At 46.7% G+C, this 27932-nt stretch overlaps 1 protein-coding gene across 3 annotated transcripts; it reads left to right on the top strand.

The window, feature by feature from the left end:
* Positions 1 to 27744, top strand: ENTPD6 (ectonucleoside triphosphate diphosphohydrolase 6). 3 transcript variants are annotated; one of them, XM_037493671.2, is made up of 14 exons: positions 1 to 167; positions 7799 to 8119; positions 9516 to 9592; positions 11703 to 11846; positions 12966 to 13041; positions 13646 to 13681; positions 14522 to 14610; positions 15547 to 15626; positions 16369 to 16433; positions 18629 to 18730; positions 22058 to 22195; positions 24028 to 24084; positions 24574 to 24686; positions 24819 to 26930. In XM_037493671.2, exons 2-14 carry the CDS (start codon positions 7828 to 7830, stop codon positions 24915 to 24917), a joined length of 1368 nt encoding a protein of 455 aa, XP_037349568.1. In that variant the 5' UTR covers positions 1 to 167; positions 7799 to 7827; the 3' UTR covers positions 24918 to 26930. The 3 variants fall into 3 exon arrangements, with proteins under 3 accessions (XP_037349568.1, XP_037349560.1, XP_037349575.1); XM_037493663.2 differs by having other exon boundaries at positions 22055 to 22195; positions 24819 to 26567; XM_037493678.2 differs by lacking the exons at positions 1 to 167; positions 7799 to 8119; positions 9516 to 9592 and adding an exon at positions 9685 to 9766 and having other exon boundaries at positions 22055 to 22195; positions 24819 to 27744.
* Positions 27745 to 27932: the final 188 nt, after the last annotated feature.

The following is a 27932-nucleotide window of genomic DNA, read 5'->3' as shown; positions in this document are numbered from 1 at the left end:
GGGGCCCAGGCTCGCGGGATCCAGGGCCTGTTTCCCCCGCTGAGGCCGCCGTGAAGCCGGCGGAGCCCGGGCAGTGCGAGAAGGGAAAGGCGGCTTGGGTCGCTCGCCGGCCCGCTCCCCGGGGAACAACACCTAACAACGTGGGAGGGAGAGGGAGGCCTTGCGAGGTAAGCGGGGGGCGCGTGCGGGACCGGCGGGGTCTGCCGGGTCTGGGCGAACTGACTGCACGTGGGCCTCCCGCTTACCGCTGTGCTGTGCCCCTGGGGAGGGGCCTGCAGTGGGGAGAGTAGGTGCCCTCTGGGTGCAGACCCACGCGCGTGGCACCTCCTCCTTCTCGAGCGGTAGCGCCCAGGGGTGGTGTCAGGGTCACTTGCACCCAGTCTTTCCTCCTGCCGTTTCCTGACCCGCTCCTAGACCTCTCTGAGTCTCTGAACATGAGAATTATGTTCCTTATTGTGGCAACTAGGTAGATCTGAGAGCAGGAGTCTCTTCCTGTAGTCCTGATGCATTCATTCATTTAGCCAGATTTGGGGATCCAGCTGCTAGGCAGGCCCCTTCCCTCGCAGCCGCACAGACCAGTTGCAGAGCCCAAGGAGCAAGTTCAGACAGTAATTGAAAATGTGAGGACAGTGAGCAGGCACTGGAGTGATGACCAGGAGAACAGCTTGTGGAGTGGTCTGGGTAGTCTGCCAGAGCTGACCAATGAGCCACAAGTTCTCCTGGCTGCAGGAGAGAGGCCCTGAGGTGGACAGAGCTGGACACCATACTGGAGTCCATTAAACAGCCAGGAGGATGTGGAAAAGCTGGGAGGGATGGGCAGGGGACCGTGGAAGGAAGGGCAATTTTTATTTTAACTGCTGCTGGAAGTCACAGAATGGTTACAAGGGCTAAAGGAAAGCCTGAATTGCTCTGTAGACAGGGTGGCCATAGTCCTCTATCCTGGGTCCCCACCCAGAGACATCAGTCAACAGGAAGTGATTGAGAACTTCCACACATCTGTATTAAGTATTGTGTGTATTCAACCTACATCCTTCAAGATGCAAGGAGGTCCTAGCCCATAGCCCCCCAGTGACAGAATCTGAAACTTGTAGGAGTGGATAGTCATTGTAATTGCAAGGGTTCTCTGACCCTTTCTGAAAGAGTGATGATGGGTGGTGGGATTAGGGTTCGTTTGGGGGTTTTCCAGTTGTTGGTGTTACCAGTGTGTTAACAAGGTTCATGAAAAGTCTGGCAAGCATGATGGTACAAATCCAGAAACTGGTTTTAGTCCCCCTACTCCTGTCTTCAGAAGCATCCGTCGGTTAATATGGTATGTGTCTGTATCTCCTTTCTGCTACCTCCTATGAAAAACCAGAGAAATGGACAAGGACATAAAGAGGTCAGAAGAGTTTCCCTCCCACTTAGCCTATGAAAAGGAAACAACAGGTGGTGTTGACAGGGCTGATTGGCATGTAGGTTTTTGCAGAAAGAAAAGAAAAGCCCTTTTAGCCCACCAGGAGAATAAGTAGTGGTATGCTTAGGTTTTGAATAGCTTTTAAGCACATGTGGCAGTCATTTTATACTCATGACTCTTACGTACTTTGAAAGCCTTGAAGAAACTGACAACAAGCAGCAATCACCTGTCCACATCAGGTAGAGTTTGTAATCTCTGAGAACTGAACTGCTGTCCCCAGTTCCATAAAGAGGTCTGGAAGAGCTTCCCTTCCACTTCAGCCTGTGAAAAGGAAACAGCAGGTGGTGTTGACAGGGCTGACTAGAATATAGGTTTCTGCAGAAAGAAAGAAAAGTCCTTTTAGCCCACCAGGAGAGTAAGTAGTGGTATGCTAGTAGCTTAGGCTTGCTAGCCAGAAGCTGAGGCGGGCACCAACCTCTGCACTACTGCTCCATACCCAGGGTCTCTTCTCTGACCCCTCTCTCCCTCTGAGGAAGGCTGCACTTGGCAAGAGCCAGCCAGGAGCAAGGTTTGCTCAGCCAAACCTCTGTTTGCCCTTGTGCATCCGGCCCCCGGCCACTCCACCCACCTAGCTTACCTTCCTTGCAGCCTTGTTTTAGACTCTCTCCTTTAAAGAACAATACTAAAATTGAATTGTTTTCCTTGGTGAACCTCTGGGAGGGAGGGTCTGATTCACACATTTGTGTTATGGTATTAATAGTCCCCAAACAAACGTGATTTGTCTCTCTTCCAGTTGCCTTAACTCTAGAAGAACACCTTAATTCAATAGGGTGAAATGGAGTTCAGGTTTGGGCCTCAGGAACATAGAGGTTCCTGTGGTCCAGGCTGTTTCTGACTGTTCTCCCTCAATTTCATGTTGTCAGTGGACTCTGTCTTTATGAACTCTTTGGTGTGGAGCTTTAGTGATTATGTATATGTAATTCCCTGTGGGTGTTTTTTTTTGGTTGTCTAGAATAGGGTCTGTATTAATAGGGAAAAGCAAGTGAAGAAGTATATTTGATTTAGAGACAGAAGCCAGAAACACTCATCTGTACCTCACCAGGTGCCAACTGTGTGATCCCAGGCAAGTCCATTTTCAGACTTTCCTTGGTACTGTCATATGGAAAAAAGTCATTGTATCTCAAATGGTTTAAGTGCCAGCCTTGTGGGCATCTAATAATAGCATTATTACATGTTAAAGGATATTTTTTAATGGGTAGGTAGATTTAATAAAGAGCAACCTTTACCCTGAAATTTAATATCCCACCTGTTAATCTAATCTTGTAGATCACAGTTCTTTGACTAATATAGAATATAATAAAACTTGATTATATTAAAGGGTTTTATAAAACACTTCCCAGTTGTAAGACATTAGTATTGCTTTTGTGTCCTCAGTATTCATCCTTGTAAATAGCTGCTTTAGAGCTTTCTCTATAAATATATTTTTTGTATTTAATGATCACTGAGCTGAGCAACAGGAAACTGTGGGAGGCAGTAATCCTAACGAAAAGAGGCCTATGAGACGGCCAGTTGTCAGCTGAGAACTGGCTGCCTAGGACAGGCATCCCCCAGGAGCATCGCAGCCTCTGCTCCGTACTTGAGTCTTTTCTCTGTCACTCATTTCTTCACTCCTGATCTCAACTAATATCCCCTTAATGCAGATAATTTCCCGGACCCCAACTCCACATGTGTCATCTCTCACCAGGGTCAGTTCCATCAGTTTGTGACTGATGTCCTACTGTCATTTTAAGCTTGACCAGAAACCCTGGTCACTACTTCCTGCCAAAGACCCTCTTCCCAAATGGCCTATTTCTGTTGGTGACCATCACTCAGTCCTGGAACATCAGTACCCCCATCTTTCCATGACTGCCTGAATCACTAAGTTGTCAGCTGGCCTCTTTCAGCGAGTGCTGGCTGAGCAGCTGCTGGGCTCTTGTCTTATATTGAGGTTGGGAGATCTATGGTGAGAGGCCTGGTTCCTGATCCCTTAAAGGCACTATCTAACCAGAGGGAAGAAGGACACATAACTCCACATACAACTTACCTCAGGGAGTAGAAGTGCAGAGCACCAAGGAGCCTGTGGGAGGAGCCTCTAAGTGCAGGGCTCAGAGCAGCAGTAAGCATCTTGGGTAGATTATAAAGGACCAAAGGAATACAATGCTAAACAAACAACAACAAAAACAGATCATTTAAGGCAGAAGGAATCTCGATTAGGCATGTAAAATGACTGTCACCTTTGTTGAGAGGGTGAAAAGAGTTGTATCTTTAAAGTGGTTTCAATTTGTTGAAAGAGGCAGCCTTTTCATTTTCTTTACACCACTGCCTTTAGCCCTGCATGCCCACAGAATTCATTTATGTTACCCGCTTAACCTCAGAGCCATTAAAGTATATTCTTCATTGTGATGAAATATGCATAATATAATTTTATTATTTCAGTCATTTTAACTATGCAGTTCAGTAGCATTAAGTAGATTCGCATTGTTGCAAACCCATCTCCAGAACTGGATCTCCTAAACTGAATCTTTGTACCCATTAAAGACAAGCTCTTTGTCCTTGCTCTCTGGCCATGGAACCATTCTATTTTCTTTCTGTGAATTAATTATTAGAGTTACCTCATAAAAGTGGAATATTTGTCCTTGTGACTGGCTTATTTTGCTTAGCATAACAAGGTTGATCTATGTTGTAGTGTTTATCAGTTTCCTTCCTTTTTAAGGCTGAATCATAATCCTGTGTGTGTGTGTGTGTGTGTGTGTGTGTGTGTGTGTGAGAGAGAGAGAGAGAGAGTATGTGTGTGTGTGTGTGTGTACGCCACATTTCCTTTATCCATTCATCTGTTGATGACATTTGGGCTATTTCTACCTCTTGGCTCTAGGTGTGCAAATATCTCTTCAAGAGCCTGCTTTCAGTTTTTTCAGACATATACCCAGAACTAAGATTGCTGGATGAGTTGATAATTCCATTTTTAGTTTTTTGAGAAATATCCGTACTGTTTTCCATTGCAGCATTTTGTAATCATGCAAGGGTTCTGATTTCTTCACATCCTTTCTGGGGTGTTTTTGTTGTCATTCTTGTTGTTGTTTGCTGGAACTACTGGGCCTAATGGGTGTGAAATTATATGACATTTTAGTTGTGTATGCCTGTAATGATTAGTAGTGTTGAGCATCTTTCCATACACCTATTGGCCATTCATCTGTCTTTGGAGGGATGTCTATTCAGGTTCTTTGCCATTTTTTGGACTGTTTTTTGAGTTTTGGGAGTTCTCTATACAGTCAGTGTTAATCCCTTATCAGATATGCAGTTTGCACATGTTTTTCCTATTCTGTGGGTTGCCTTTTTCCTGTTGTCAGTATCTTTTGATGTACAAAGGTTTTTAATTTTGATGTGGGTCCATTTTTCTTTTTTTTTTAACCTGTGCATTTCATGTCTTATCTAAAAATCACTGCCAAATTCAATGTCATGAATTTATTTTCTTCTAAAAACATCCCCTTTTTTTCTTCTAGGAGGTCCATAGTTTTAGATTGTACATTTAGGTATTTAATCCGTTTTGAGTTAGCTTCTGTATATGGTGAAAGATAAGGATCCAACTCTATTGTTGAGCATGTTAATATTCAATTTTCCCATTATTATTTGTTAGAGACTTTCCTTTCCCCAAAGGAAATGGTCTTGGCGCCCTTGTCTAATATCATTCGCCCATATAAATGAAGGTTTGTTTGGAGACTGTATTTTGTTCCATCGGTCTATGTGTCCATCTATATATCACTATCACAGTATGCTAATCACCTTAGCTTTGTAATGTGTTTTGAAATCAGGAACAATGAGACCTCCAACTTTGTTATTTTTCAAAATCATTTAGGGGTCCCTTCAGGTTCTTTATGAATTTTAGGAAATTTTTTTCTATTTCTGCCCCAAACATGTTTGGGATTTTGATAGGGATTACACTGGACTTGTGGATCATTTTGGATAGTTTTGATGTCTTAACAATATTAAGTCTTCCAAATCATGAAAATGGGATCTCTTTTACTTATTCGACTCTTAATATTTTTCAGCAACATTTTGCATTTTGTAGTGATCAAGGTTTAAGTCTTTCATGTCCTTGATTAATTAGTCTTCTAAAACAAGGTGTTGATTTTATGTCCTATAACCTTGCTGAATTTATTTATTCTAACAGTTATTCCCCTACCCCTCACCTCCAGGGAATCTTTAGGGTTTTTCTACATATAAGACCATGTCATCTACAAACAAATAATTATATAAAATTATTAAAAATTATAAAATAATAATTTTACTTCTTCCTTCCCACTTTGGATGCCATTTACTTCTTATTCTTTTCTAACTGATCTCACTGGAACTTCCAATACTATGTTGTATAGAAGTGGTGCAAATAGACATCCTTTTTTGTTCCCAATCATAGTAAAAGTTTTTTGTCTTTTACCATTGAGTGTGATGTTAGCTATTGGTTTTTCATATATGGTCGTTATTATATTTAAGTAGTTTCCTTCTATTCTTAGTTTGTTGGTTTTTTTTATTATGAAAAGGTATTGTTTAACATTCTGTTAAATGTTTTTTCTGCATTGATTGAAATGATGTTAATGTGATATATTATTACCTTGATGGGTTTTTCATATGTTGAAGCATCCTTGCATTCCAGGAATAAATCACACTTGGTTATGGTATATAATATTTTACTATATTGGTCAATTCAGTTTGCTTCTATTTATTGAGGAATTTTGCATCAGTAGTCATAAGGAATATTAATCTTTGTTTTCTTATATTGCCTTTGTCTGGGTTTGGTATTAGAGTGATTTAAGTACAAGGGCCACTGCATTCCATTTCTTCCCCCAGACAGCATTGAAGTTGGTGTGAAGATCACCGTAGAGTTGTCCCTGACCTTCTAGCCCTGGCCCCCACATTTCCTCCTCCCAAGACTGCAGTCACACTGACCTCCAGCTCTCCTGCCCATCACTACCCCTTGTTCTAAATGGCCTGTGTCCTCTTCCAAGCATATCACACAATTTGGTGTATCACCAGACAATGTCAGGAGGCAGCTTTCCTATGAGCAGCCCTGCCTTACAGATGAGACTGCCCCACCCTGTCAAGGGGTAGCTTACCACAGTCCTGAACTGCTTTAGCAGAGCCTAAATCCATGTCATCCTTTCATCCCATAGTTCCTTAGGGGAGGTGTGTCCACCGTTTCACATGACTGACAGAGAATAAGGGGTAGGCAGGCTAGTGGGTGGGCCTTTCCCCCAGGGTGGGGGGATCCTGAGAATCACCACCTCAACCTTGTCCTTTAAAACCTAAGGTTCCCACACAGTGCCTGGCAGTAGAAGCTGCCAATAAACTTGAACTAATGCTTTATTTGGGGTGTATTGAACCAAAAATAATGGTGTTGAATTAATTTATTTTGCTACTCAGGTAGAATATTTATAAGCTTTGAAAGCACATGGCATTATTTCCTCCTTGGCAAGAAAATGCTATGTGAATGAAAGGAGGCTTGTGTTGTGAAACTTCCAAGGAAACGTGTGATTTATCTCAGATTTGTCTGGGGCACTCTGTAGTTCCCCACGGATAAGATTTTAAACCTTTTGAAAGGTAAATTACCTACATGGGAGCTAAAGTGAGAATTGGAAGAAAGGATCAGATAAATGTTTCTGTTACCTTGAAAAGCGTGGGACACTTTTCCATGTGGCTTTTTTATTTTTTTTTTAATTTTTTTTTTTTAATAGAGGCATGTTTTATTTATTTATTTGTTTGTTTTGTTATACATGCACTGGGTACAGTCAGAAGCGCGGGAGGGTGAGAGAATTCACCAGAGCCAGAGCGGGGAGCAGAACAGGCAGAAGGACCTAAGTACACTGCTGAGGGGAGCAGCGGGCGGCAGGAGAGGTCTGCGCGCCATGTGGGACCCTCCTCCGGTGGCCAGGGAGCAGCCGGGGATCGAACCGGCGCTGCAGAGGCCGCGGCCAGCTTCGCAACCCAGCGCTCAACCGCTGCGCCACAGGGGAGGCCCTCCATGTGGCTTTTTTAAATAGCAGTTAGTCCAAAAGCCATTTATCTGGAGAAGCACTTAGAGGAAATGGATCTAGGCTGAGGTCTGTACCCCAGGTCACCACCCACAGGGCCCACATCCAAGGACAGGTTGTCTAGTTTTATAAATTTCAGTTCCCCTTCTGTAAAGTGGAATCACACGCTCCAGAATCATTTTGAGGATCAAATGAATCTTCTGATTCGGGAGTGGGGGGGTGGGAGGCAGAATGCAGACCATTTTCTGGTTGAACATTTTGCCCTTGAACACAGAGATCTCTGACATGGCCCCAAACCTCATTGCCTAATATCTTTTCCCTGGTTCTGCCTTTCTACCAACAGCTGTGGCGCAGGCCTCCACAGACAAAGAAATGAGAAAAATACCAAATAATGGAAACCTCAAGATGACAAAGGTGGCGTACCCTCTGGGGCTGTTCGTCTGCCTATTCATCTACGTAGCCTACATCAAGTGGCACTGGGCATCTGCCACCCAGGCCTTCTTCAGCATCACTGAAGCAGCCACAGGGGCCCGAAGGGTCCCACAGACCCGCAGTCCTCCCGGGACAGCTGCACGTGGTCATGAGGTCTTCTATGGTATCATGTTTGACGCGGGGAGCACTGGTACCCGAGTCCACATCTTCCAGTTCTCTCGGCATCCTGGAGGTACCCAAATCAGAAAGCCATTCCCTGCACTACTTTGTTCTTTATGTCTCAGAGCAGAGCGCACAGGGTCACTTTCCCTAAAAGACAGTGTCTTCTCAGAGTAGGGGCTGGACCCCTGCCTTGGACTCACCTGGAAGCTCATCAGAAATTCAGCTTCCCAGAGATACTGATTCAGGGTGTGGCTTGTGGCAGGAATCGAAATCTCCCAGGAGTTCCAGATTGTCCTTACTCACAGTAGCATCTGTCCCCTACCTAAGGATAGCTGAGGCCTTGCATGGTATTTGATGGTCTGTTCCCCTCCCAGCATTTACTGACAGTTCAGATGACTGGAACCATGACTTAAACCAAAGATCACATTGGGACCCCACAGGTAGTGGGAGCCAGGAATCTAGGAAAGTCAGATAAAATTCTGGCAAAGAACCAGAAGCAGATTGACCTGGAGCTGGCCAGTGGAACCGGAAGCAAGGGGGAGACAACAACAGTGAACTCAGCAGTAAGGAGGGAACTGGTGCCTGAACCCCATCATCTCTGCTTCCCAGTTCGGAGACAAGGGCTCCAGGAGGAGGCAGGGTAGGGTGGGAGTTGGTCATCTTCACCTCCCCTGGAAGCCCCCAGTCACAGTCTCTCTCCTTGCTCTGCTTCTCTCTTTTCCAACACTGTTTTCCTCCTCCATAACCTTCCCTGGGACCTCTTCTGCGCAGCATCCCTTAACCGTCATTGCCGCAGAACACTCTTCCTTGCCTGTGTTCGGCTCCCGATAATATAAAACCCTCAATACTTTTTTTTTTTTAAGACAGCTGTTCTTTAGAACCCTATAATATAGCCTCACATAAGCAAGGAAATGATTTTCATATTTGCAGTTTGGAATCTTCTACTGTACCATTCTGTTGTTGACTCACCAAGAGTTACTATGTTAAAATTAACATGGTAAGTGAGTACAGTTTTTTATGAGTAAAGTAGATCTCAAAGTTGTTTTTTTTTTAGAAAAAAGAAGGTAAAGTTCTCACCAAAACATGAGATATAATAGGTTATAATATAATCTGATTCTTCAGCTGAACTACGGATTCTTCAGCTGAAAAATATATACTTACAGGACTAATGACTAACTCAATGAAAAAACTTAATAAGAGGTACTTAAAACCTCAAGTCTTATCTAAATAAAATATAAAATGCTTCCCCATTCTGCATATCTGTTAAAAGATACTTATCCATTATAAAATTTCAAGCAAATCAGGAAAGAACAAAGAAGGTGGCCACCCTATCTCACCAATTTAGACAGTGATGGGTTCCTGTCACTCTGGGGTTGTTCTTTTTCAGATGTCTGTCTTTAAAAAGTGTAGCTAGTCATGGTTGTGTACATTCATAGTTTACCTATTTTAAAATGTTTTCCCTTTAGAAACGCCCACCTTGACCCATGAAACCTTCAAAGCACTGAAGCCAGGTCTTTCTGCTTATGCTGATGATGTTGAAAAGGTAATGACTTTCTCTTAGGTTTATTTGTTCCATCAAATTTATCTTCTAACTGCAGTTTATTAAAGCCAGCTCCCTTTCTCTTGAATGCATAGGCCATCTTCACAGAGCAAGGCCTCTCTGATGGTGCTGACCTGGGCTCTTCTGCTGTGTAGGATGGTCAGATGGAGGAAATTGGTACAGCACCTGAGGCTGAAGGAGGACCATTCCCCCACACCCACAAGCCCCAGCTTCTCAGACCCCTCCCCAACCAGTGTGCATGTCACCCACAATCTTGGCACCATTCAAAAATACAAACACTACAAACTTACAAAAAGTGTTACTTGAAATTTTAATTTTTTTGTTTCAGTTCCTCTGATTAAAAATAACAAAAATTGACTAAAACAAAAAAAATAAAGTGTATTAAGCAAAATCTACAAAAAACAAGTAAGTGTAAAAACAATTCAATCAACTGTCAAATAATGACTTTTGTAAGTCTGTAGCATTAATACTTAAATCCTTAAAGCTTACAACTGCACTTAATTCAGATAGCTGTATTTCCGCTAAGGCACTCATGAAACTTACTAATATAGTTGTTAAGTTCCTTTTGGTTCTGCATGTCTTAAATCAAAAGCTAACATACACCTGAAACTAACAGATATGTCAGTTATACTCCAATTAGAAAACAAAAAGCAAATACGTGATTCTTGCCCACAGATGCATCCTGATCTCAATGTAATCACAGCCTTGCTTTCCTGTAGCTTGATTAAAGAAAAATCAAAATTAGTGATCCTAGAGTGACCATAAAGTTAGACCTGTTTATTAGAGATATCCTTAGAATAAACTGTTAGGATATTTTAAATCTTATTTGTTTGAGTAGGCAATACACAATCAAGTGGGACAAGTTTCACAGCCTCCCAGGGTGAACCGAGAAATCTGCCTCCCTCTCCAACCTTCTCCAGGAAGACCAGAGTCCTGGTTTCTTACATATCCTTCCAGAATGAGTTTATGTGTGCATGAGCAAATGCAACTGTATTCTTCTCCCTTCTTTACTTTCCATATGCATAGAGTGTATGCACTTTGCTTTTGTTGCTAAACAGTATCACTTGGAAACCCATTTGCTATCAAGATGTGAAGAGCTTTCTTGATTTCCTGGGAGAATGGTATTGCATTGTATGGGTGCACATTGAATTTATAGAACCAGTCCCCTTCTGAAGTTTATTTTTTTTTTAAGATTTATTTATTTATTTATACAAGCACTGCGTACAGTCAGAAGCATGGGAGGGTGAGAGAATTCACCAGAGCCAGAGCAGAGAGCAGAACAGGTAGACTGATGAAGTACACTGCTGAGAGGAGCAGCGGGCGGTAGGAGAGGTCTGAGCGCCATGTGGGACCCTCACCTGGTAGCTGGGGATCGAATTGGCGCTGCAAAGGCTGCGGGCAGCTTCACAACCCAGCACTCAACAGCTGCACCACCAGGGAGGCCCCTGGAGGTTATTTAGATAATGTTTGTCACCTTAGATGTACTTCCTTACCCACACATGCACAGGTGTTCTTGCAGGTGAATTCTTAGAATGGGATTTCCTAGTGAAAAGAATGTATGTTTCCCCTTGGACAGACATCACCAAACTGTCCCAGTGGCATTGTGCCTCTTGATATGCCCAGTGATACTTTGTCAAAGTTGTTTCCCTTCCCCAACCCTGCACTACCACAGGGCCTTATCCAACTTTTGAATCTTGAGTGTTCTGACAGGTAAAAAAGGCAGTTTTCATGAGGTTTTAGTGCTATAATGGACCCCAGAATTCATTCATGATATTCAGGGCAATTTCCACTCTTCTGAGGTCACTTGGTCAGGTTTGGCAATGGGGCTGGGAGGTGGTTCTAGTTGCTGGGTGGTATAGAACAGCGGGAGCCCCTCTGCATCCTCACCCACCTCACTCGGCTGCCAAGGGTATATCTTCTTGTGCACCTGCTCCATGCCCCAATGCCCACCTGTAACATTTGAGTTACTTTCCTGCTGATTTGGAAAGTTAGGAAAAAGTATAAATTAGTAAAACCAAAAGGGTGGGGGAGAATTTGTGGCCCTGCTTGACATGCTTTGCCCAATCTGACTTGACTTTTTCCTTGTTCACAGAGCACTCCAGGAATTCAGGAATTACTGGATGTTGCGAAACAGGACATTCCTTTTGACTTCTGGAAGGACACCCCATTAGTCCTCAAGGCCACAGCTGGTTTACGCCTGTTACCAGGAGAAAAAGCTCAGAAGTTACTGCAAAAGGTGATTTCCATTTCCCCCGAGGGCAGAGGGAAGGGGAAAGAAGGAGGGGAGGGGTGTGGCTTATGATAACTAAAAACAGCAAATATTCATCCAGTATCCAAGCAGTCAGACAGGATATGTAGACACTTCTTGGGGGAACCACATTGGAATTCTAACAGCATCACTTTTAGACAGAGGGATTATGAATGAATAATGTTTCTTCCAATGATATTGAAAGCAATTCATGTTTTGTAGAATGAGACTGTTTTATAATAAGAACAACTTCATTTTGAAAATGCATTGTGCTTTCAAAGGGCTTCCTTCCACCCATGGGCTTGCCATGTGTTAGAGAGCTTCTCTGGGAACTACCATCCTGGCTTAGTATGAGACTCAGATGTACCAATTGAAGAGAACCCTTGGCCTTCTTTCACCAGCTCTGGCTCTCCATTATAGGGTCTGTCACCAGATCCCAGAGCACCCCTGCAGAGACTCTAGAATCTGTCTCTAATAATAGGCGCTTGCAGGGTTCTTATCAGACAAGTTAAGAGAACTATTCTAAGCACAAAGGTTCTTCTCCTCTTTACTGTTTCTATACTCTTTAGCTGCTAACTGATGGTGCATGACACATCTGTCAAGGTCCCTTCCAAAAATGACCTTTACATGCTCACCTCAGATTTTAGGGATAAAGTGCAGTTGGAGTGTTGGGATACAAGTGCAAATACAGAGTACAAGTCTCTGTATTGAGACTTACTAAAAAATGGAGATGGAAACGTATACATCTGTGCAGGGGTCAGGGCCAAGCTCTGCCATGTGCAGCTTCCCACCCACTTCATCCCCATCCTAAAGTAGAGCATGTTTGGGGGTCCAGCAGGCTCAGTGCATCCCACAGTTTTCCAGTCCAGAGCAAACTTAGGCTGGTCTCTCCCTGGCGGCATCCACCTCAGCTAGTTCAGGGAGTAGATTAACATGAAAACCCCCTGCTGAGGATTAGAGAAGTTTAAAGCAAAATGTGAGGTTGGCACTTACCAGCATCAACAGACACCTTCTCATGTTGTGTTGCTGCCTGCAAAAATTCTAGCATGACTGGGATCTAAGAGCTTAAATGCTAAAGGGTAAAAACATGTCTGTCTCTACATTTAGGTGAAAGAAGTGTTTAAGGCATCGCCTTTCCTCGTGGGGGATGACTGTGTTTCCATCATGAATGGAACGGATGAAGGTAGAGTTGCCAGAAGCTCTGTGCATGGGCTGTGCGGCAAGGTGACAGGGCTGCTGCTAGTGTTTTTTCCTTGATGAGCACCATGAGTGCTCAGGGACCGAATGATGGGCCCTTCCAATTCACAATTTAACTGGTCTCAGAATATCTCAAAGACACAATCTCCTTTTGACCAACTTCAAACCTGTCTCAGATGTTTTTCAGAACAAATCACCCCACCTGCTGCCTTGTTTAGAACAATGCTGTTGTGTTAACTCCAAGAAAGACCCTTAACAAGGTTCTTCACCCCTGATTTTAAATGTAACCTTAAGAGATGGTGGAGGGTAATGTTTGGTTCTCTTACCCGCCAAAGTTGATGATAACAGGAGGGAGAGATATGACTTTGGTAGTGTTCTGGTTTTTTAGTGCGGTGTCTGCTAGAAAAAAATAGTTCTAGAAAATGCTGGATGACTTCATAAGTAGCATTCATGTCTGTGGATGATCTGAGTGTCAAGGAAGCAGTGGTCCCTTCATGCTCCTGAAATATGAGAGCAATCATCTGAGTCACATGTGTTATGTTTGAAACTTCTCAAGTGCCTCAGACACTCTTTGTCACCCTCTCTTGTAGGCGTTTCAGCGTGGATCACCATCAACTTCCTCACAGGTGCGTGCCCTTTCTCATAGAGATTGGCAATTCACAGATGCTGTTGTCAAGAGTAAGGGCATCATTTCTACCCTTCACAGTAACTCCTTGGCATTTCAAAATGTTGCTGGTGTTGGAATGATGGGAGTATCCATCTGGCTCATCAGGGTGAGCAGTGAATGTTAGGGAAGGGAGAGCTTCCTTGCTGCCTGGAGTGACAGTCACCCAGGAGCACCCAGCCCCTTCTTCCAGCGACATCCGCCAGTGCCCTGTCCTCTCACTCCTTAGAGAAGTCATGAATGAAACTAGTCTGGCCTTCAAATATTGAATGTGAAGTGAGTGCTAGTCATCATGTGGTTGTATTCCTGTGCTGTGGGTAAAACAGGGAACAGAAACATCTGTTCTTGGAAACAGGCAGCAGGGAGTTTTTTTCCTTAGATTATTCTCTGTACATGTGGATTTTTGTCACTTTATTGTATTTATAGAAAAGAAGTGTATCTGACGTGTGTATGAAAAAAGATGTTTCTTGGCAGAATTTGCCCATTGGGAGTAGGGGACCACATTAGGGGACAAATCAGGAGGGGGACATAGGAAATAGCAGAGAAGTCAGTGATGCCCTTCCTAGTAGGTGTGGTTGACCAGTATCTCTGCTCAAGGTCACTGTTGTTCAGATTAAAACCACAGCTAGCAGAGCCTTTGTTCTTTTCTTTAAATATTTAGTGCATCCTTAAATGAGTATTTTTATACAGCTGCAGCTATACTTCTCTTTCTCTTTCCACTGAAGGACTTGGCTTCTAACCTCTCTTTGTTTTGCCTACTCTTCTCATCTTTTTATTGTGTGGTTTTTACTTTGCGCTCCAGGCAGTCTGAAAACCCCAGGAAGGAACAGTGTGGGCATGCTGGATTTGGGCGGAGGATCCACTCAAATCACCTTTCTTCCAAGAGTTGAGGTAACCCATCCCTGCCCACCTATCACAGTGCCTCCCACTCCAAGGCAACCTGCCTCGTAGGGGGAGCTTATGGGGAGGCCCCACTGGCCTCTGAGTCAGTGAGGTCAGTTCGTTTCCTGAAGATCAGATTTATTCAGCTAATGCTTGTTTCTTTGATTTTAACTCTGCTTGGGAGGTGAGGAAATTTGTCTTCATGGTAGGGGGGCGGGGTGATAAATGACCTGGAACCCTTTGGAACAGAAAATATGAGGTGGGCCTGTAATTAGTCTGACTCACAGGAATGACAGAGCCTCAAACCTTCTCAGGACAGGGGCCTCCCTGGTGTCCTGGGGGTTAAGTCTCAGCCAGGAACTTACTCTGAGGCCTGAGTTCGATCCCCAGTCAGGATGCTAGCTCTCTCCTGTCTCACCCACTGCTCCCCTCAGCAGTGTATTTCAGTCAATCCACCTGTTCTATTCCCTGCTCTGTCTCTGGTGAATCCTCTCACCCCTGCACCTCTGGCCTACACCACAGTTCTTCTACTCAAAAATAAAAAAAGAAATTATAAATTAAGGAAAAATAAACCTCAGGACAGTTACTTAAGGAGATGAACATATTTTCAACAAGGAGTATCTGCTGCTTTTGAAAAGAGTTCCCTCCTCACTCACCACTTTTTGTTAATTTTTCAGTTTTCAGCAGAAGAGCACTTAAATTTACTAGGGCATATTTGTCAAAATGGGTAAATGCTGCTCATGAGGAGGAAATCTTAGTTTCCATTCAGGATGGTTTTTTTCATGGCTTGTTCCATGCTCTTTCACAGCATGGGATTAAATGAAAAGTTCATTTAATTGAATACACCTGTGAATATAGCAGTTCTTTCAAATGAATTGAGCAAGTGAGGGACAATTTTCTAGAGGAGTCAACAGGAAAGAGTGTAACCCTCCTGTTCTTCCCCAGGGCACCCTTCAGACCTCCCCACCTGGCTACCTGGCATCACTCCAGATGTTTAACAGGACCTACAAGCTCTATTCCTACAGGTTTGTCAGTGGGAATCAGTGCGGGGAGAACTCAGCTAGCATCAGGTGGTCTCCCCCTTGCCTCTGGCTGCTGCTCATAGGGGACAGAGACCAGGCATTCAGTAGGGATGCCAGGTCCTCAGAACTCCCTGCTGTGGACCCACTTGGGGTAACCTTCTCTTCCTCACCCTCCCTCTCCTCTTCCTATCCATTTCCCTCCTCTTCCCCCATATTTGTCCTCCTCCACCCACCCCACCCCCGCCCCACCATCTGCATCCTCCTCCTACCCATTGCTCCTTCCTCCCTTTTCCTCCTCCTTCCTTCATTTTCTAATTTACCTGTCGTCCTTATTCTGCTCTGGTTTGGATGAGGTTTCCAAAGTGTGGAAAAGCCCATGGATTGTGGAAGAATTTCCTGGGCCATGTGTTTGCTGTATGGTGCTTTCAGTAGATTCTTTCCATCAGGCATTGCGTAAGGATGAGGGTTCCCTGTTTCCTGCACTGTGCTGTCCGCAGCCCCTGGTCCAGCCATTATCAAGGAATAGGCCTTTGTTTGTTGAATTGACTAGCTGAATGCCCTCAACTCCACAAGGAAAGACTTCAAAAGAAGCAGAAGGAAACCTGCTAACTGCCCTGCCCAGGGCTCCTCCCTTCCCCACTTGTTTTGGATGCAGGCCAGATGAATGTACTGGCAGCATTATTGGGACAGCAGCCAGGACTTTTCCTGGCCAGCCAGCCGCTCACCCAGTATTTTCTTTCCACAGCTACCTGGGGCTCGGGTTGATGTCAGCTCGTCTGGCAATTCTAGGTGGCATAGAAGGGAAGCCTGGTGAGTAGAATTTGGGGTGAGCACCCTCCTTGCTTAGCAGATGTGAAGAGGCTTCCGGGAGAGTGGCTGTTCCATCGTGGGGGAGGGGCGCTTGCCCTCTCCTCTGTCATGGCAACTCACTGGCCTTCTGCTGTTGTGTGTGGAAGGGGGTGCCCCTGACCTTGTTGGTGGACACCCTGATAGGGATGGAGGATGTTTTACCTGTGTCTTAGACTTTTTTTAATAAGAAAAAGGTGCTACTGAAGTCACTTCTGAAACCTGAAGCTGGGCAATTTTAGGAACCCAAGAAACTGCACTCATCAGCTACATTTGGAGTCAACTTGTTTTTAAGGATTTAAAGAGAGAACCCAACTCTTCAGGATAGTCTGGCGGGAACACAAGGAGGTGGTTCTGGGCCTCTTGCTGTGGGGCTGAGGGAGCTTTTCTCTCATTCACAGTCAGTCTAATCTGTCTTCTCTTACTCTCTGAAAGAAATAAACATGAGCTTGGTCCTTCCTCCAGGCGTGGCATTTGATAGACATGAATCCTATGTCTGGTTAGGTTATTAATAACCTAACCTATATCTGGTTAGGTTATTAAGGCTATGTCTGGTTAGGTTATTAATGACACGTTTAGTTCTGAGCCTTCTCTGTGACTTCCTGGTAGACTGGCTGAGAAGAAGCCTGGCATTGGCCAACAGTATTGAAGAACTAGGAGATCTTAAGGGATGGCCTCATCCTGATTCTGGAGTGGGGGAGCACTGTCCAAGGATGGCATCAGCCTGTCTTTCCTGGTAGCATCATTCGGGGGCCCAAGGCTTCAACTTGTGCCTCTGCCATAGATGTGTTTGTGAGCCACCTGTCTTCTCCACCTCACCCCTCCTTGAGGCCCTTCCCCTCAGCATCCTGCACTCTTCCCACCTCTGCCAGCCCAGCATTCCACCTGCCTCTTCCAAAGGCCCTTCAGGCAGGGTAGAATGTTCAGCTGAAACTAACTTGTCCACATACATCCTATTTCATTCATTTCTTTCAAATTCACTTTAACCTCATGATATTCGCTTCATGCAAACCAAAACACATTCATGTCTCAGAGACCCCTGTAACCCTTACTGGGGCAGCAGAACACCTTATTAGCTAATAAAAAGAAGGCAGGCTCCTGTGTTTGCCCTCCAGAGCTAACCTCAGGGTTCCATCAGCTCCCGTCCTCCCCCTACTCCCAGTAGGGAGGACTGCTGGCCTTCTCGGGCCATACAAAGTACCTAATTGGGACGTGGGGGTGGGGGCAGAGGGCATGCCACCAACCAAGAAGGGAGTGGAGTACCCCCTGCCCCAGAGGATATCTCCCTTTTGTGTACCCTTTGCACAGCAGTTTACCCAAAAAGAGTGAGTGATTGAGAAGAGCAGACAGCAAGTTGTTTACTATTGAGGTTCATGATTTCACTGACTTCAGCAGGTGGCACCTCTGTTGGGACCACTGGGGTCCAATGTGTGGTGTCGATTGGGGTGCCTCAGCACTCCTCCACGTAGCTTCTCTTCCCACAGAGCAGCCTGCATTTGTCCCTGGTAGCTCAGGGGAAGGAGCACTGCCTGGAGTCATGACCTCCTGGCCTGAGCATTCATAGGTGAAAGCAGGTCCAGGCCAGAATCAAGGAGAGGGCAGGGGCCCACTTCTTGTGGGAGAACAGCATGCCTACTTGAGGTGGCATTGTGGGGCCAGCCTTGGAGACCAGCCATGAGGATTCTTTGCTACTGTGGGGCCCAGCTTTGGTGTTGTAGATCCACATGGATTCATGGTGTGGTGCACCTGGTGACCTGGACCTACCAGGTTACTCTGCAGCCTGAGCCATTTATAAAATCAGGTAATGCTGACTCTCCTCCTCTTAGGGTCATTGTGACAGTTGACTGAAAAATGCTCAGGCCAGTGCCTGGACACATGAGCTAAGAGTGGCCGTGTTTCCAGAGTAGAGAGGGTCTTGCTGCAGCGTCTGTGACAGAGAAAAGCTTTGCCTCCCTGGTTGACTTGGAACACTTCACCAGTTAGATCTCATGCGGCAAAAAAGAAGCATGTTGCCTTGAGCCTCTGACGCCTTCGTTACTATCCTGAAATACTCTCTGAACTGCAGGCCTGCCCCTCAGCAGAACCCGTGTGTCTCAGCTCCATGCATGCCATAATCCTCCAGTGGTAACATGCCTTTCTTTTTAATCTATTTACTTCAGCAAAGAATGGAAAGGAATTGGTCAGCCCTTGTTTGTCTCCCGGGTACAGAGGAGAGTGGGAACATGCTGAAATAACGTACAGAATTTCAGGACAGAAAGCAGGTACAGTAGATTTATTATTTACTGGTGATTCATAAGGCTTAAGAATGGCAGCTTGCCCTTACCCCAGTATCTTGCAAATACCTCAGAAGCAGGGAGACGATGTTCAAACCTCTTTTCTTTCCCAGACAGGCCTACAAAATGGAAAGAGAAGCAGCTCTGGGCACTTTGTCAGGGCTTTAGGGGGCCCTTGCCAGAGCACACTGGGAACTGCCAACTCCTACAGGGTCTCTGCACACGGCCCCCTTGTCCATTGTCCAAGTTCTTTGTAAGAAAGCATTTGGCTGAATTGCCTAACTAGCCTCTAATGAGGGAGGATTTGAACATGCCACAGCTCTGAGACAAATGCCCAAATCCAGACTGTGCAGTAGCACCAAGAACCCATCTCTGGACATAGGAAGAGAGAGCTTCTCCTCTCAGGGAAGCACAGTGGGATTCCCTCAGGCTGCTGGCAAGGACAGAAGAGGAGAGGCGGCGAGGGCTCCCTTGGTTGTCACTGCACTGACAGGTCTCACCAGCCTGCCCCTCCCACCCCCTATGGTCTTTGTTGCTCTGTGCTCTTTTGGTTCTTTCTGAAGGACACATGGGCATGAGGTTTTTTTGCCTTCAGTGACAGCTATTTCTACTTATAACACTTCTAACACTAGATGCGGGGGGAGGGGGTTCTGCACACCAACCAATCCGATTCTCTTCCGACACAACTGTTCTCACACTAACTACCTGGATCTAGAGCAGACCCCACAAGTTAAAGGCCCTCCTCCACAAGATTCTCCGCAGCTTCAGCAGCTGCCAGTCTCAAACCACAGACCTCCTATACTTCTGATCAACTAAACTGTGGGCTCCCATACCCCCGCCCCCGATAATGTGCTAGAACAGCTCACAGAATGCCAGAAGACACTTGACTTACTGCGATAGGTTATTATGAAGGGTACAACTCAAGGTCAGCCAAATGGAAGAGAAGTATAGGAAAAGGTGTGGGAGGTGAGCAGAGTTTCCATGCCCTCCCAGGAGTGCTGCCTCCCTGCAACCCCACATGTTCACAGATCCAGAAGCTTCCCCAACCCTATTGTCTAGGGGTTTTTATGAAGGTTCCATTATGTAGGCATGTTTGAGTAAATCTTTGACCATTGGTGATTGGCTCACTCCCCTACACCTTCTTTGCCCAGGAAGGTAGGGGTAGAATTGAGAATTCCTCTAATTACATGATTGGTAACTGACAACCAGCCCCTATCCTGAAGCTTCGAGGAACCCACCAAGAGACACTTCATTAGCACAAACTCAGAGATGCTTGAGAAGAGTTACCATGAATAACAACAAGAAGACTCTTCTCACCCTCATCACTCAAGATCACAAGGGTTTTAAAAGCTCAGTGTGCAGAACCAGGAACAAAAACAAACATATATATATATATATATATATATATATATATATATTTTTTTTTTTTTTTTTAAGATTTATTTATTTATAGAAGAACTGGGGTACAGGCCAGATAAACGGGAGGGTGAGAGGATTCACCAGACAGAGCGGGGAACAGAACAGGCAGACTGTTCTGCTGTGGGGAGCAGCGGGCGAGATAGGAGAGGCCTGCCGCACCATGCGAGATTCTCGCCAGCCGCCTGGGATCGAACCTGCACTACAGAGGATGCAGACAGCCCCACAGTGCGGCGCTCAACCGCCTGCACCACCAGGGAGGCCCAGTATATATTTCTTATTATGCAGTTACTGTGCAGTGATTCTGATTCAGTCAACCACTTGTGACATGCCATCTGGTAGAGCCTCCTGCAGTACTGGAGCAGAGCAGTCACAGTGCAGATCAGGTCCTTTCCCTCATGGAACTGACACTCCAGTGGGTGGAGCTGGGCAATGAAATGCAGGAGAAAGTGCTTTGAAGATAAATAAGTGGAAAAAAGGTACTGAGGGTGTAATTGTACCCTGGTGATATTTTATCGGAGTTTTTCGGAGAGCAGGCCTGGAGTGTGAGGACCCCAGACGGGCTCTTTCTCAGTTTTAGCTTTTGTCGAAAAAAGAATTCAACATGGAGACCGAAAGTGCAGAAAAGGAAGAGATTTATTCTTAGATAAGAGGAAGGACAGCAACGCTTTCCTACCAGAAGGGGATCCCAAGTGTGTGGCCACTCAGGTGACAAGAAGCAGGTGTTTATATGGGCAGGGTGAGCAAGGAGTTGGGGGTTGGCCATTGGGAATGTCCGCATGGTGTCTCTTGCTGATTAGCTGGGCCCTCAGTGATCTCCTAGGCTATTGAGGCCCACTGAGTTTTCCCACTTTACCCAGCTACCGCTGCAAAACCAGCTTTGGTCTGTTGCTGTTCTGTAGTTATGTTGGTGTTCTGGACATTCCATTTTTAATTGAATTGGGCTGGGGGTGGGGATGTTGTTTCTCAGACTGATAAATGGACCTGGGGCACCCTGTTCCTAACTGACTGCCTATATCCATTGAAGAACTTCCTTCTTCAATCTTTGAACCAAGACATGAAGAAATGGGGAATGAGCCATGTGGACCTAAGGCAGCATATGAGAAGGAGCAGCAGATACAAATACCTGAGGCAACTGCTGCTTCTAAAGAGCAAGAGGGGAGAGCCAGACTAGTCTGACAAGGGAGAGTACAGTTATGAGAGGGCTGCCTCATACCAGCCGTAAGTCTATGGAGAAACAAGGGGTGTCAGGCTCTGGCTCCTTGGAACCCAAGCACCTCCCCCAGTGTCTCACTTGCTGAGCTACTGCTGACCTGGCCAATGGCATAACCCTGTGGATCGCTTGGAGAACTGGCTCCCCACAGTTGCTGTTAGACAATGGAGCAGGTGTGCACTGTGGGCACATCCATGTCCATTAACCTCTGGTTATTGCCATTATCCTTCAAGCAGGGAGTTATGACCAACTTGCCAAACTGCCCATTGGGCCTGTTTCCTCATCTGTGACTTGCAGCCCCCAACTCTCAGGTGGCTCATGAGTCGGGGTAGGACATCACATGTTCAAAGCTCAACTAGGACTGGCAGAGGGCAAGTGCAGAATAAACAGTGCAAACTTGAACCCACTGACAGCTGCACAGCTCCATTCTCTCTCCGGCCATCTGTGCGCTCAGAGTTTCTCTCCTTTGACCTGGACTGCCATGGGTCTTAAAGGTTGCTAGTGATTGTGGACGTGTGTGGTGCTGGCGAGCACGTGAACTTGGAGTGGGATCTGCATAAGATCCCGGTCCTGCCTCATCCCAGGCAGGTCTTGCTCACATCACCGGGAAAAGGCCCCCAGGGCTGCGTGCCCAGATGCTCCAAGCCTGCTAACCCCCTGGCTTTGTGCCCTCCCTTTGCCAGCAGTGAACCTGCATGAGCTGTGTGCTGACAGAGTGTCAGAGGTCCTCCGAAATAAAGTGCACAGAACAGAAGAAGTGAAGAATGTGGATTTTTATGCATTTTCCTACTATTATGACCTGGCAGCAGCTGTTGGCCTTATAGGTAAGGAAGGGTCTGTTGGGCTTCAAGGAACCTTGGTTGTGAGTCCTTGCGCCTTCTGGGCAGAGAGCCGTGGCAGAGCATGAGGAGGCATCCGCCACTGCTCAGACCCTTAGCAGTGTGTGCGTCTCCCCTGACTCTACACCATAGTGAGCTCACTCAGAGCAGATATGAACCGAGGAGTCTGCCATGGCCGAGGGGTGATGAGATTCCTGAGAGGGTTGTGAAGTCATTTGTGTGGGTTGAGACCAGAATTATTTTAATGAAACATTAAGGATGGAGAAACAAGGGGTGTCAGGCTCTGGCTCCATGGAACCCAAGCGCCTCCCACAGTGTCTTGCTGAGCTACTGCCGACCTGGCCAGTGTGAAGGCCGCCGGTGAGTGGGTGCTCTGAGTGGGAGGGGACTTCTCTCACCCCGATTCAGGCTCCAGTTCCCTCTCTCTGGCACAAAGCAAGGTGCCTGGGGTGCCCCCCAGCAACTGGCCCTGCTGCTGCTTGGCCTACCAGGCTTAAGAGGTCTCCGCCAGCTCCCCAGAGCTAGAAAAGTGTGTCCCCACTGTGCTCTCCTAACCATGCTGCTAGTTGTGGACATCTATGTGCCCGCGGTCCCCCACACCCCCAATTGGCCCGGGCACCTGCTGTTCTGCCCTTTCAGGCTGGTTCCTGCCCAGCCTGGTCAATCCAGGGTGCCTCACTTTGTCTCAGGCTGCCTTTCCCCTCGGAGTTCAACATCATCTTGGGGTGACTCAGAATGCTGGGCTGAGATATTGTAACTCCTTGTTGGGATCATGTGTAACTGAAAGAAAGACTTGGGTCTGTTTTCAGCAATGGAACCCACCTTAGCATGGCATTTGCTGACTTAGCACACCCCCAAAGTCTCAGAAAAATTAGGAGATGTCCTTTTTCTTAGTACATTGAGCAGCTGCCTCATACCAGCCATAAGTCTATAGGACACCTTGGGGACCTTCTATTGAATATAGAGCTTTTGAGGTATGTTGATGAAACCAGTCGTCATTCTTGAGAGTTAGGGAACCCAGTACTTCATCCTTCCTCCCCTGGAATGACACAGAGGCCACATTCTTGGAAGCCTCTGCCCATTTGTTCTAAAACTCCACCGCCCACTCCTCACTTTTTTTTTTTCAACAGAATTCTTTTTTTCACACTCAGGAAATTGAAATCAAAATACTGTTGCTGAGTTCAGGTCTCACAACTTTGGGAAACTTTCATTTTTTTTTTCTCTGTCTCTGCCTTTATTATTATTTTTTTTAAGATTTATTTACTTATACAAGCACTGGGTACAGTCAGAAGCACGGGAGGGTGAGAGAATTCACCAGAGCCAGAGCGGGGAGCAGAGCAGGCAGAAGGACCTAAGTACACTGCTGAGGGGAGCAGCGGGCGGCAGGAGAGGTCTGCAGCGCCATGTGAGACCCTCACTGGTGGCCGGGGATTGAACTGGCGCTGCAGAGGCTGCAGGCAGCTTCACAGCCCAGCGCTCAACCATTGTGCCACCAAGGGAGGCCCTGCCTTTATTTTTTAACATAAAAGTGTGCTCACTCTGTGGGATCCAGGAATCCTGGTGAACTTTATCTGTGAGGCCCCTGGCCCTATCGACGCCCCCAATGCTGTATGGCCCTGCATGAAACACCTGTCCACCCTGAGCCAAATCTCAGAACTCATGAGCAGCGTACAGGGGACACACTGCCCTGTGACAGCCAGGCGGAAGCCCCTCCAGACACACAGCTTGTGCCAACTCTCAGGCTCCCTAGGGGCTGGCCTTGGGCCTTCAGTGGCATTAAGTCTCCTACAGGCTGGGTTCTTGGTTTCTGTCCTCAGATGCAGAGAAGGGAGGCAGCCTTGTCGTCGGAGACTTTGAGATTGCTGCAAAGTACGGTGAGTGGTGGATGCTTTGGCAAGGTGAGAAAGACCAGGACAGTGTGTATTTCTCACAGAAGACCTCCCTCCTGGCCCCCTCCCCAAAAGGCTTTTTTTTTTTTTTTTTTAACTTTCTTGCCACTCTGGCCTTATCCTATAACACTAGATGTCTGTGACTCTTCGGTAGGAAAAAGTACTTGAGCAAAAAGTTCAGGTCCTTTCTGGGAGAAGTGCCCAGGGTCATGGTGGCAGAGATGTGGCCTCTGAGACTGTAGCTTCCACCCTTGACATCGAGGCCAGGGGCACCAGTCCTCTTAGTTCTGGCAGCCAGAGCACAATTAGCAGCGAGGACCTGGGTATATCTCTTGGGAAGACAACATTAAAAGGGCACAGCCTAAAGAGCCTGGAGGGTGCACCCTGATATAGGCAGAGTTAGTCTGCACTCCACATACCATCAGCCCCGGGAGTGAACCACCCAGATCCTCATTAGGAAACTCTCACCCACAGTGTGCCGCACAGCAGAGACCCGGCCACAGAGCAACCCCTTTGTGTGCATGGATCTCACCTACATCAGCTTGCTGCTCCAAGAATTTGGCTTTCCTGGGAACAAAGTGCTGAAGGTAAGGACTCGCCTTCTGGGGAGTCCCACCCCCATGCCCTTTATGGCATAAAGGACCAGGACACTGCTTCTGGTCCTGAGTACCTTCAGCATTCAAAGTGGTCCCCTCTGTTCCTCCCTTTGTCTTTTCTAGCTGACTCGAAAAATCAACAATGTTGAGACCAGCTGGGCTCTGGGGGCCATTTTTCATTACATTGATTCCCTGAACAGACAGAAGAGTCCAGCCTCATAGTGGCCAAGCTGCCCCAGTCATCCTCACAGAAGCAGTTCTGTCCCCATGAGAACAGGCCCCTTTGGGAGTCCTTGACATGGAGGGAGGAGGCCATAGGCCCAGACCCTCTTCCCTGTGGCCTTGCAGACCTACCCCTGGACTGGCAGAGTGTTAGAAGCCAGTACAGGCCCAATGCCTTCTCCTGCCTGCCTTGGCCCCAGATGGGCAGGGAACCAGAGAGGGCAGAGGACACACACTGAGGCTGGAGCGATGCACCACCCCCCATCTGCACATTGGGCAGCTGTGATGTGCATCCCGTGACAGGAGTCTTTCTGTCTCCCCCCATGTGGTCCCTCCACCAAGTGCAGACCTCCCCCTTCTCCCCACGATCAGTGTGGTGATTGTACAGCTGTCCTGGCAGTTCTCAGGGTGAGCCAAGTGGGAACCACCGTGCCCTCTGGGACAGTAAGTCAGTGGAAGGCCGTGAACTCTGTTCTTGAATGTTTGTCTCCTCCTCGGGTATGGACATGTGAAGTCATCCAGAGGTCCACGTCCTCAGTCCTCCAGAGGAGGAACTGCTGTAAACTATTTGTGACTGTGCTGTGTGAGTGACGTCTGTTGTGTGGTGCTGAGTGCTTGTGTAGCAGCCACGTTCTGAGCCCCAGTGAATGTATCGCTGTCCTGAGCCATTTGCAGCCCAGCAGTGTAGGAAGACATAACCCCTGGGGTCAACCAGGGCTGCAGTCCCAGAACCTGCCCCCAGTGCCTGGGGCCACAGCTGATCCACCGGCAGCTCCCCAGGACACAGAACCTCGTCCTGCATCTGCAGGCTCTGTGAGTCATGGGCCATGTGCTCAGGTGTGGGCCCCAAGTCCACAATCGTCTCTGCAGTGAATGTACAGTACACAGAGTAAGCTAAGCCTCATGTGTTCCTCTCAAAATAAAAGGTTTACGAAGTTTCAGTTTCTCTGATTTCTATGTGAGCAACAGTGACATATGTCCGCCCACCCCACCTCGGGAAGCAACTTTACTGAAGTGGGTTGACAGGTGCTGATACAGCTATGTCCTGTTTGTGTATCTCATGGGCAACATCAAAAGGACACATGAGGCCACTGTCGGCCCTCCTGATGTCTCTTGGCAAAAACTGGCCCTATGGAGACCCAGTGCTCTGGCAGAGACCCTCATTTTCCAGCTGTCAGAACAGAGATCCCCTGGGAGAGGGAGAGATACCTCCTCTGGGACCATGACTCAAGCATGTGCCAGTAAGACTATGGGCACCCGCCCTTCTTGAGTGGTGCTGGCGAGCAAGCACTGAGCCCCAGGTTTCAGTGTTCACCTGCCAAGAAGATCTGACTCTAACCTGGGACAGTTGGAAGGGGGTCACATGCAAAGTCTGGGCAGGCCCCTGTCCTCAATACTCAGCACTTAGAACCACCACCCCCCACCTCTCTCAGCACCTGACCAGGGGAGCTTGGGGTCTAGCCCTTGGTATAGGTCCTCAGCAGGACCATCCTGGTGGTGGCCCATGTGCAGAAGAGGGCAGTGAGGAGAAAAGGAGGGGCAATGCTTGCTGCCTCTTCTCCATGGGCAGAGGAACAGAGGGAGCCAGTGTAAGCCCTCTTGATAGTGAAGAAGCGCTATGACCACAGGACCCTCAGGGGTGTCCTTCTCTTAGGGTGTCCCAATCTGGTCTGAGGAATGACCTTTATTACCCAACTCCAGAAGACTGGGGGAGACACCTAGGATGCAGCCTCTGACAGATGATTCAGCTCTTCTTTACCCAATTGTTTCTCTAAAACTTAAATCTGGGGCAGAGGTCTCAAGGTCAGTGTGTCACATGTGCAGGAAAGGTACTGTGACAGTAGGAAGATACTGTGACAGCAGGTGTCACAGTAGGAAAGGTACTACCCCCAAATAAAAAGCACCTGAGAACTGAAGCTAAGAAACTTTCACTGGACAAGGGCATGAAAACCTTGCTTCTCCCTGACACATCTGCCCACCCCTGCCTCATCTGGGTTTCCCCAAGTCCCTTTTCTTTCTATAACATCTAATCATTTAAATATTTAAAGAACTCCGGAGGCAAGGAATCAAAGATGCATGAAGGTAGAAGCAAAAATTGATTTGTTCCCTTTATAGGTTAGTGAGCTCACGTCTGAAAAAGTGTAAACAACTGGAAGTTTCTCAAAATGTCACCAAGTAAGTCATGGAACATTTTGGGGCCCAGCAAAATATGCAAGTCATTTCACTCAAGTAATAAAGTAGGTTCTTGTTTAAAAAAAGAAATAGCTGCAGTTGCACATCCCAACACATTGTAAAAGATGCAAACTAGGGATCCCATGCAAATTTTGTCCCTCCCATGCGCGTGCCCCACCTCAAAGAAGATGTGCATCTGTCAACTCAGGTCTTCCTTGCACCCCCACACCACTGCTGCCTACAAGTCCACAGCTGCCTATAAGTCCACACACCCATTCTCAGAACAGCCATCCTGTCATGGCTCCAAGTTGCTTCGGTCCTGGGGTACTTGTGTCATTCCCAAGGCTAGATGCCAGAACCCATCAAGTTCCCAATCCCACATCCATGTGTGTGACCCATCCTGATGTTGCCGGATCCAAGCCAGAACCATTTTAAATTGTGTCCATATCGCTAGATTTCCCTTAACTCCACTGCCCTCCCAGCACAGCTATGATCCCAGGATTTGCTCTACCACGTGACAGGTAAGAGGTGGCAGCTGGCGGTTCCCCATGCCCTGATCTATGATCTAATTCATCCTGTAAGTCCTAATTCATCCTGTCAGTCTGAGAGTGCTTCCTCTTCTGTGAAATATCTGTACATATCCCCTGCCAAATTGTCTATAAGATTGTTGTCAATCTTGCTGATTTTAGATTTTTATATATTAAGAAAATTAGTCATTGTTATGTGTTTGCAAATTGCTCCATTTTATTATTGCCTTTTGACTTTATGGTGGTTTTGTTAATGCACAATTTTACTACTTTTATGTATTTAACTTTGACATTTTAATACAATTTTTTTCCTGGG

The sequence above is a fragment of the Talpa occidentalis genome, unplaced genomic scaffold, assembly GCF_014898055.3.
Source record: "Talpa occidentalis isolate TD23 unplaced genomic scaffold, MPIMG_talOcc4v2.1 talOcc4.10, whole genome shotgun sequence".
In the NCBI taxonomy this organism is placed as follows: Eukaryota; Metazoa; Chordata; class Mammalia; order Eulipotyphla; family Talpidae; genus Talpa; species Talpa occidentalis.
This window is presented reverse-complemented; position numbering and strand designations above follow the sequence as displayed.